At 54.3% G+C, this 8,830-nt stretch overlaps 1 protein-coding gene across 1 annotated transcript in view; it reads left to right on the top strand.

Moving 5' to 3' along the window:
* The first annotated feature begins 852 nt into the window (after positions 1-852).
* The window catches only part of COL5A3 (collagen type V alpha 3 chain), a 43,759-nt gene continuing 35,781 nt past the window's right edge, over positions 853-8,830 (top strand). Inside the window, exons 1-8 of the mRNA XM_012810140.2 lie at positions 853-943; positions 4,351-4,509; positions 4,601-4,790; positions 4,869-5,025; positions 5,739-5,843; positions 6,132-6,296; positions 7,509-7,622; positions 7,735-7,881. Coding sequence (XP_012665594.1) covers positions 853-943; positions 4,351-4,509; positions 4,601-4,790; positions 4,869-5,025; positions 5,739-5,843; positions 6,132-6,296; positions 7,509-7,622; positions 7,735-7,881 — 1,128 coding nt within the window. The remainder of the gene's footprint in view (positions 944-4,350; positions 4,510-4,600; positions 4,791-4,868; positions 5,026-5,738; positions 5,844-6,131; positions 6,297-7,508; positions 7,623-7,734; positions 7,882-8,830) is intronic.

The raw sequence follows: 8,830 nt of genomic DNA on the forward strand, positions 1-8,830 counted from the left end.
TTTCCCCTCTTGGCAGCAGTACTCTACTTTGGGGTAGGGACAAACCCCCACATTTGGGATTTGTGGGATTTGGGATTGGGGCTGAGGAATCCATTTGGAGACCTGGGGGGAAGGGGCAGAGATGAGGGTTATGGCTGAGGTGGGATCCTTTATTTTAGGATCAGGAGTTTAGGGGAAAACTGTGCTTTGGAATCTGTGATGAGAATCTGGGGTAGGTGGAGAGTTGAAGGTTTGGGTTAAGGATGGGAACCCTGTTTGGGGATTTGGGGTGAGGTTTGTGGTGAGATGGAGGCCTTTTACTTAGGGATTTGGGGGAAGGACTTGGGGGTGAGGCGAAGGGACTGGAAATAAGGCAGGTGGGTGGGAATCGGGATGAGACGTCCCCCCCTCCTCCCCCAGTAAGGCAGAAAGGATTTGGTACCAAGCTGTCTCCCTCGAATTCCAGGGCCTGCATGAAGGCTGAAGGTTTGAAGGAGGCTAATATCGCCTTTGAAGAGAGCTGCTAGGAGGAGAGGGTTTGGGGGAAGGCTGAGACCCTCGAATTCTAGGGCTGGGTGGGAGTGACCCTTCTCCAGTGTGAGGTGGGGTGAGAACCGCCCTCCCGGCCCAGGGCTCCACCCCGAGTTGGCCAATCAGGGCGCTGCACAAACTTTCCCAACTTCCCTCAGCCCAGCCCCGCCTGGCGCCGACTCCAGAGCGCTGGGCGAGTCCGGGGCGGGGTCTCCAGCACTCTCCTGCGGATCCCGAGTGGAACCGGCTGCTGCGGGTGACTGCGCCGAGCCGGTGGAGTCACCGCGCCCTGCAGCCGCCCAATCTTGTCCCCCGCCTTGATCCTCGCTGGGCCCCGCGGGGATGGAGAGCCGCGACTGGGGCCTGGGCCAGCCGCGGGCTGGTTTCTGCCTGCTTCTGGCCGCCCTGCAACTTCTGTCCGGGACACAGGCCGGTGAGCAGGGAGGGAGGAGACTGAGGGTGCAGGACTCTGCAAGATCCACAAAGCAAAGTGAAGTCTGGATTAGAGGAGCACTGTAGGGGGTGCCCACTGTGTGATGTGGGGTCGTGAGTGTCCGACTCTTGAGTGATTTGTGGGTGTGACATGGGGGGGCTGGGAAAATGTATGATTGTTTACAGACGGGGGTATAAGAATAAATGTGATTTATATAGGCGTGTGCGTGCATGTCTGTGGAGCAGTGTGCATGCGTGCAGTCATTTGGAGTGAAATTGTGTGTGTACTTGGGTGTGGGGGTTGACTGTGATTATATGAATATGGGTGACAGGGAGGTCCCTGAGAGGGCGTGTGTTGTGAGCTGTGAGTAGTGCATGTCTGTGTCTGTGTAATTTTGAGAATTACACATGAATGTGTTATGAGTGTTGATTGTATGTCACTGGGTGACACTGCGAGGGGTGTAGTTGTGATTTTGTGGGCTACATGATTGCCCATGAAGACATAAGCGGCTGATTCTGAGGGTGATGGTGAGTGTAGGCAAATATGGGGAGCTCTTCGTGCATCCGCAGTTCCCGTTGCATCTCCCCAAATGGATTCGTTCCATTCTCCCTCTTCCTTTGTCCTAAATTGGTGCAGGCCCACCCCCCCTTCTCTCCCGCCCGCCCCTCCCCCACCCTACACTCCCCAGAGCCGTGATCAGCACCACGGACAGAGCCTCGGGGAGGTCCTCTGCGAGGGGCGAGGCGGGGCGGGGCGCAGGGCGGGGAGGGAATAGAAGTTGCTCCCCTCCTCCCCCAGCTGCAAGAGCCTTGGGTGTTTTTCCCGAGGAATTTCTCGGGCCCCCGCAGGGGTTCCGGGGCCGCCGGATGAGTGAGTCAGCGCTGACGCATGCCCAGCTGCACTCATCTGGCTGGGTGCCCTGCCCCACCCCACAGGATTCGGGGTAGGGGGCGCCCCTGGGACCAGAGGGGACGTTGTGGTTTCCCAAGTGGTGGGCGATGGAGCTTCTCTGATCTGAGAGATCCCAGACTAGGCCTGCCTTGGAATCCCTGTCTAAGGTGAGCTTGGTCTCCAACACACACGCACACATACACACACCCCATTTTTTCACTTTCTCCTGAGTCGGGAGAGGGTAATCCCAAATTGGCTTATGCCCCATTCCCACTTTCACACATCATCATGCAATCTCAGGGCAACTATTCTGAATACAAGCCCCATGAGACACCAGGAATGTGAAACACCAGTGCGCAGGGAACCACCCCCCCCCCCCCCCGCCCCCAGCCACTGTCACACAGTCTCAACTTCTGTCATCCTCCTACAGGTTCAAATTTGCACATATGCTGCCCTTGGCATCCATACAAATTGGGGCAACATTCACAGCCCATCACCCACTCACAGACTCTCAGCCCACACTTCCCACCACCGCCTCTCCCTATCAGAAGTTTGAGCTGTTACAATCACAGAGGCACCTGCAGGAACTGCATGATGACAAGCTCATGCCACAGTCACACAGCCACATGTCAAACAACTGTATTTAATCCCTTCATTGTAGGCCAAATATTTGGACACATCGACATGGCAAGAAATGGCATGCCCAGCCATTCCCTATTTCACTCAGACTCACTCACACTTGCATGATATTATGCACATACACATAACTGCACACACACACCCACCACACCTACATTCTCCACACACCTGGGGGATCCTAGGCATGTCCCAGCCTACTCTGCCTGCATCCCTTCAGGTTTTAGACCCCACTGACATCTCCCCGGGGGCCCTGAGAGACCCCCACCTCCTGGCCTTAGTGCAGAACTCAATGCCTCTTGTGTATCTCCTTGTCACACAGCCAGCCATGGAAAGAAAGGGCAGTCAGTTTCAGAAAGGTCATTCTAGAAAGGATGCAAGTTGCAATCAGGAGCCTTTGGGTTAGAAGCTGTACCGGACTTTTCCATGTGAATGAGTGGTAGTTGAGGGGAGATCCCTTCCCCCTACAATGAGGCTGGGGTCTGGGTTGGCAAGGAGCCTCCATGCTAAGTGAGGTCATGGGTCTCAGTTCTCCTCCAGGGCTCCCGCCTGGAGACTGGAAAGCTGGGGGATAATTGTTCCATGGGGGAGTGACTCTTGTGGTCAGCAGAGCCTGGGAGTCTAGATTTCAGCCCCAGGGAGCTGCAACCCAAATTCCTCTTAATGACAGCCTAACCACAGAACGAGTAATTAGAGATGGGGGCTGGTAGTGGAGAGAGAAAGAGGCAGGAGAGAGAAAGAAGCAGAGACAGAGCGGGAGAATGAGAGTGATTGAGAGAGAGAAAGAGAGAGAGAGAGATTGATTCTGAGCTGGATAGAGAGAGAGACCTGGAAAGATCAGCACAGAAAGTGGGACAGAGAGAGGGAGAGGGAAGTCGGGGACAGGAGGAAACAGAGACTGGAACAGGCATCTGAGGAGTCTGAGAAGCAAGGGTTCTGACCCAGGAAGATGGGGACAGGGCAGGATGTCTCTCTTCCAAGCCTCTACCTCTCCCAAGTCTGGCCCCCCATCTCAGCTCCCAATGGTGAGCTCAGCACAGCTGCCCGGGGGGTGAAGTCATGGCATATTTGCAGAATCTGGCCCTTGCCAAGAGGCTGGGGCAGGGGTCAGTGGGACAGTTTGCAGAGGGGAGAGTAGGGGCTCAGGGGAAGCCCCCACCCACCCCTGCCCAAGCCATATGGTTCCACTTAGTCCTGGCTGGGCTGCCTGGGTGGGGCTGGTAGGATGGCCTAGATTAGGATTTAGTTGGGCCAGACCAGACCCTTTTTTTAGCTAGGATGAGAGAGGTAGAGGATCAGAGAGGGAAGGTCAGGAGGTTATCAGAGAGAGGCAGTCAGAAAAGGGAGGTCAGAGAGTGTGAGATAGGGAGGTTCCAGGTCAGATGGAGAAGTTGGGATGAGGACAGGTAGGAGGTTGGGGTCAGGGGCTAGTCAGATGGAAGAGGCCAGAGGAATTGGTGGTCCAAGGAGGCGGTAGGGAAAGAACACACACCAGGAGCTCTCCACATGGGCTTCCCCTGGCAAGGGGGCTCCAGGCTTGGGAGGCAGCCCCAGGGAACCAGTACGGGGGACCTGGGGGGAGAAGGGGACAGTCTGAGCTCTGGGGCTCAGGCCAGGAAGCTTGATTCATCTCAGAACTAGGTCAACTTTTTTTTTCTCACCAAAAACCAAGAGAAAAAAAACCAGAATCAACAGGCGATGAGGCCGGAACATCTGTGGGGTGATGAGGAAGGGGAGGGTGTGCTGGGCCCACGCCTGTGCTTTTGTCCTGAGCCACAAATACAGTGTGAGTAGGGAGAGGCTGAACACCCCTCACCCCCAAATCTGAGCCTTTGACCTGGTGTCCTGGGCTTGTTCTAACTGCTTTCTCTCTGCTGCAGAGCCTGTGGACGTGCTGAAGGCCCTGGGTATGCAGAGAGGCCAGGCTGGGGTCCACGAGGGGCCTGGCTTCTGTCCCCAGAGGGCTCCAGAGGGTGATCGGGCATTTGGGGTAGGCAAGGCTAGCATCCTCAGCATCCCCACATGGGAGCTCTTTCCAGGTGAGCCATGGCAGGAGGGTCTGGGGTTCAACCTGGTGGGAGCTAGGGCCATCTCCTGGCCATCTGAGCAGCCCTGTTCCCTCTCACTCAGATGAGCACTTTCCTGCGAACTTCTCTGTGCTGATGACTCTGCGAGGCCAAGCGGCCAATCATTCTGTCTTGCTCTCCATTTATGATGAGAAGGGTGCCCGGCAGCTGGGCCTGGCACTGGGGCCAGCTGTAGCCCTCCTGGGTGGTTCCTTTACTCCCCTCCCCCAGAAACTCAACCTCACAGATGGCAGGTGAGTATAGAAAGGGTGGGTGGGAGCCCGTGGAGGGGTCGGGTGAGAAGCCCCCCCACTGAGGTTGCCCTGTTGCAGGTGGCACCGTGTGGCAGTCAGCGTAGATGGAGGGATGGTGACCTTGGTCACCGATTGTGAACCTCAGCCCCCAGTGTTGGGTCAAGGGCCTCGATTCATCAGTACAGCTGGACTCACTGTGCTGGGGACCCAAGACCTTGCAGAGGAGACTTTTGAGGTAGGAGTATAGGGATGGGAGAAATTGAGGCAGGCAGTGGACATTTTGTTCACAACCTGAATCTGGGGAGAAGAGCTTGGAGAAGGAAGATGCCAAGTGTCCACCGAGCCCCAGGAGGCAAAGGGAAGAGGACATGTGTAGTGTGTGATTGTGAGACAGTATTGCCATGAGACCTTGGATCATGATGGTGCCCTCTTGGCTGGTTGGGGGAGGATCCAGTTGTGTGACTGTGACCTGTGATCTGAGATGATTGCTGTGATGGTGTGTACTTGTGCGCTGGGCAGTTGTGACATTGTGTGTGTGTGTGGCAATGTGCTGTTTGGTGGCATGGTGACCATAATTGGTGACTGTGCTGTGTGTCACCTACAGGAGACCAGGGGCCTTGTCTGTCTCATGCTCTTTTTTATTTACAGTGCATGAAAGAATAGCTGTTCACTTGTGCCTGAAAGCAAACAAACACATGCACCTTCAGTGGGGCAGATGTGGGAGTGGTTTGTGGTTTGGTTGGGCCCTGATAGAATTTCTCCTTCTCTTAATTATAGGGAGTAGAAGAATCCTCACCCCATGGCAGGGCCACCTCCCCCTTACACTTATACTTAGGTGGTCTGGGAGAGGGAATCACCAGACCTTGATGCCAGGAGGTGGGCAGGTATCTGCCAGGCAAATGAGGCTCAGGGTCAGCCTAGGGCCCCTTCCCCACCTCCCTCTTCCAGGGAGACATTCAGGAGCTTCTGCTGAGTCCAGATCCTCAGGATGCCTTCCAAGCCTGTGAGAGGTACCTCCCTGGCTGTGACAACCTGGACCCTGCAACCTCAGGGGTAAGTGAGGGGCCACATTATTCCTAACCTGAGGGCATAGGCTGAGCCTTACCTGGCCCCTGCTCAGGAAAAAGTGAATTCTGACTCCCAACTATGGGGGTGAGAGATCTCTGACTCCAAATACCAGGCTGAGTGACCCCTGAGCTCACACAGATCCCAAGCAGGATGGACTTTGACCTCAGGTCATATACCTGAGAAATGTGTGGCCCCAGGTCACCCCAAGGGATGGAAACTCCAACCAGGGGTGGGAGGTGGAATGCTGTACAGCTGACTGGGGCCCTCTTTCAGGCCCTGCAGAGTGAGCCAGAAACCGGTCCTCCTCGGCACAAGGGTAAAGGAAAAGGGAAGAGAAAAGGACGGGGTCGGAAGGGTAAAGGCAGGAAGAAGAAAAAGGGAACTGAAACCAGTGACTTCCCCCAACCGAGCCTGCCTCCTGGCTTCCTGGAAAACCAAGTAAGGACCTGCCACCTCTCACTTTGGGTCTTGACAACCTGCCTTCTGGTCTCGGATGCCTCATTCATGACCTTACTCTCTGATTTGGGCTGTTCCTCCCTGGGGGTCACTGTTGAAGGTAATTGATAGAAGCTGTTAATGGTATTACTAATGTTGATAGTTTAAAGTTAATGGTTGGAGTCTATTAGTATGAGGGGGTTGTTGGTAGGGAATCACTGATTGGAGGGCCTAGAGGGGCCAGTAGTTGGAAGAGTGATTTTCATGGAGATCATACATGAGGTCATTATTTTGGGAGACCTGAGGGGTTGTTGATTAGGAAGCCATTGATGTGTGTATGTCATTGGTTATTGGGATTACCATTGACATTTCTGTGTCATTGCTTGAGGAGCATTATTTCGGCTCCTTATGGGTATTCATTGTTGGAACATCACTGGTTGGGGTATAATTGATTGTAGGGGTCCCTGGTGGGGTTTATTAGTTGTACTGGTCTCAGTGGTTAATGCTTATTGTCATGAAGGTGTTACTGGTTGGGAAAATCACTGGATGGAAAAGTATTGGGTTGGGGCCATTGATGGAAGTCATTAATTTGGAGAGTCACTATGGGTCACTGGTTGTAGGAATAATTGAAGTTTATAGATGTCATTAGTTGGTGGGGTTTCAGTTGGGGTCTTTGGTTGGGAGAAGTCACTGGTTGCACTACATCTCAGTTCCAGATCTTTCTGACCCAGCGCATTGACACCAATAATGTTCTTGTTCCCTGCCCCTTTCTCAGCCCGGTCCCTCACCTGAGCCCCCATTGCCTTGACCCAGTTCCCCTGCAACTGTACAGCCCAGAAGGAGCTGCTGCTCCACCTCCGACTGTGGCCTGGCTGGCTGACCACTGGACTCTGCCTTGGGAGAGGACATGTGGGATAGGCTTCCGGGAGTCTGTCCCTGAGTGCTGGAGCTTGACCTTGAATGCTGAGGCTCTGGAGCCAGCCAGGCTTTGCCTTCCTGGCCCCACCAGGCCCCTCCTCCGTGTAGGATGGGGCCCCCTACTGGCCTCCCTCATCCAGCCAGCCCTCCTCTCTGCCTCTGTTGGTCTCTGAAGCTCTTTGGGAATCTTCCTCTGTCCTCTTCCCAGACTGGGAGCAGTTATGGGGGCAAGACTTTTTGCCTTTTGTCTTGGTTGGCCTGAACCCAGAGACAATGCTCCTTCCATCTCTGCTACAGACCTCCACTGACATCCCAAGGACCGAGGTACCAGTTTCAAATCTGCCTCTGACTCCCACACCTTTGGTCATCATCTCCACTGTGACTACTGGCCATAATGTCACGATACTAGAGGTTTGTGGGAAGAGCACAGGGCTGGAAGGTGGAGGCCCGGTGGTGGTGATGGTGGTGATGACAGGCAGTTAGGAAGTCAGCGGCAAACTTCAGTCTGTCCCAATGTCCTCAGGAGGACCTGGACCTTGACAATGGAACTAAGCTAGGGACCCCAGAGGCTGAAGCAGCCAGGGAGGATGAAGAAGGAGGTGACTCCACCATGGGCCCCGACTTCCGGGCAGCAGAACAACCAACTCGGATTCAGTTCCAGATCTTTCCAGTGAGTCTCGGTGGTTGGGGTTATGAGCAAGAGAAGGGATTCTTGCCTGCAGCTGCAAGGAACTGTATTTTGTCTCTTGACTTCTGCTAATCTTGCCTAGCATGTCTTCCCATAACCCCAGTGCAGTCGGCAAAGATTTGTTTGGGTGCCTATGGTGCGGTGCGATAGGTACTGTGCTAATGGATAGTCGTGCGGGGGGGCGCATTTGGCTTTTGGTCTAAGCACCGGGATAAGCTGCTGGAAAAGGAGCAGGATTTTGACAGCTTCCTCTGCCTGCTGAACAGCACGTGGACGCTAGGGGGAGCCGGAGGGGCAGCGGGGAGTCCCTGCGGTGGCCTGGAGGAGGGTAGTAGCCCTAGGGGTAGAGCGAAGAGGGCCCCTGGGGACATGCTCCATTTTGTTCTTGCTGCTGGAGGTGGAGAAAGGTAGATGTCTGTTGGGATCATTGAGTAAGATGCAGATTCCAGATAGAGGAACTGGTGGTTCACACCTGTCATCTAATCCCAGAATTTTAGGCCAGTAGTTCGAGACCAGCCTGGGGAATATATCAAGACCTTTATCTCTACAGAAAAAAATTAAAAAATGAGCAGGGTGTGGTGCTGCACAACTATAGTCCCAGCAACTGAGCAGGCTAGGGTGGGAGGATCACTTGAGTCCAGGAGTTACAGACCAACTTGGGCAACACAGGAGAGGCCCTGTGACTGCAAAAAGTTTGGCTCAGCACCTGTAGCTCAAGCAGCTAAGAGCTCGCAGGTTTGAATCCAGCCTGGGCCTGCCGAACAACAATGATGATTACAACCAAAAAATAGCCAGGTGTTGTGGTTGGGAGGCAGAGGCAAGAGAATTGCTTAAGCCCAGGAGTTGGAGGTTGCTGTGAGCTGTGATGCCATGGAATGCTACCCAGGGTGACAGCTTGAGGTTCTGTCAAAAAAAAAAAAAAATTTAAAAA

The sequence above is a fragment of the Otolemur garnettii genome, unplaced genomic scaffold, assembly GCF_000181295.1.
Source record: "Otolemur garnettii isolate 467f Iridium unplaced genomic scaffold, OtoGar3 scaffold00127, whole genome shotgun sequence".
NCBI classification, from domain to species: domain Eukaryota; kingdom Metazoa; phylum Chordata; class Mammalia; order Primates; family Galagidae; genus Otolemur; species Otolemur garnettii.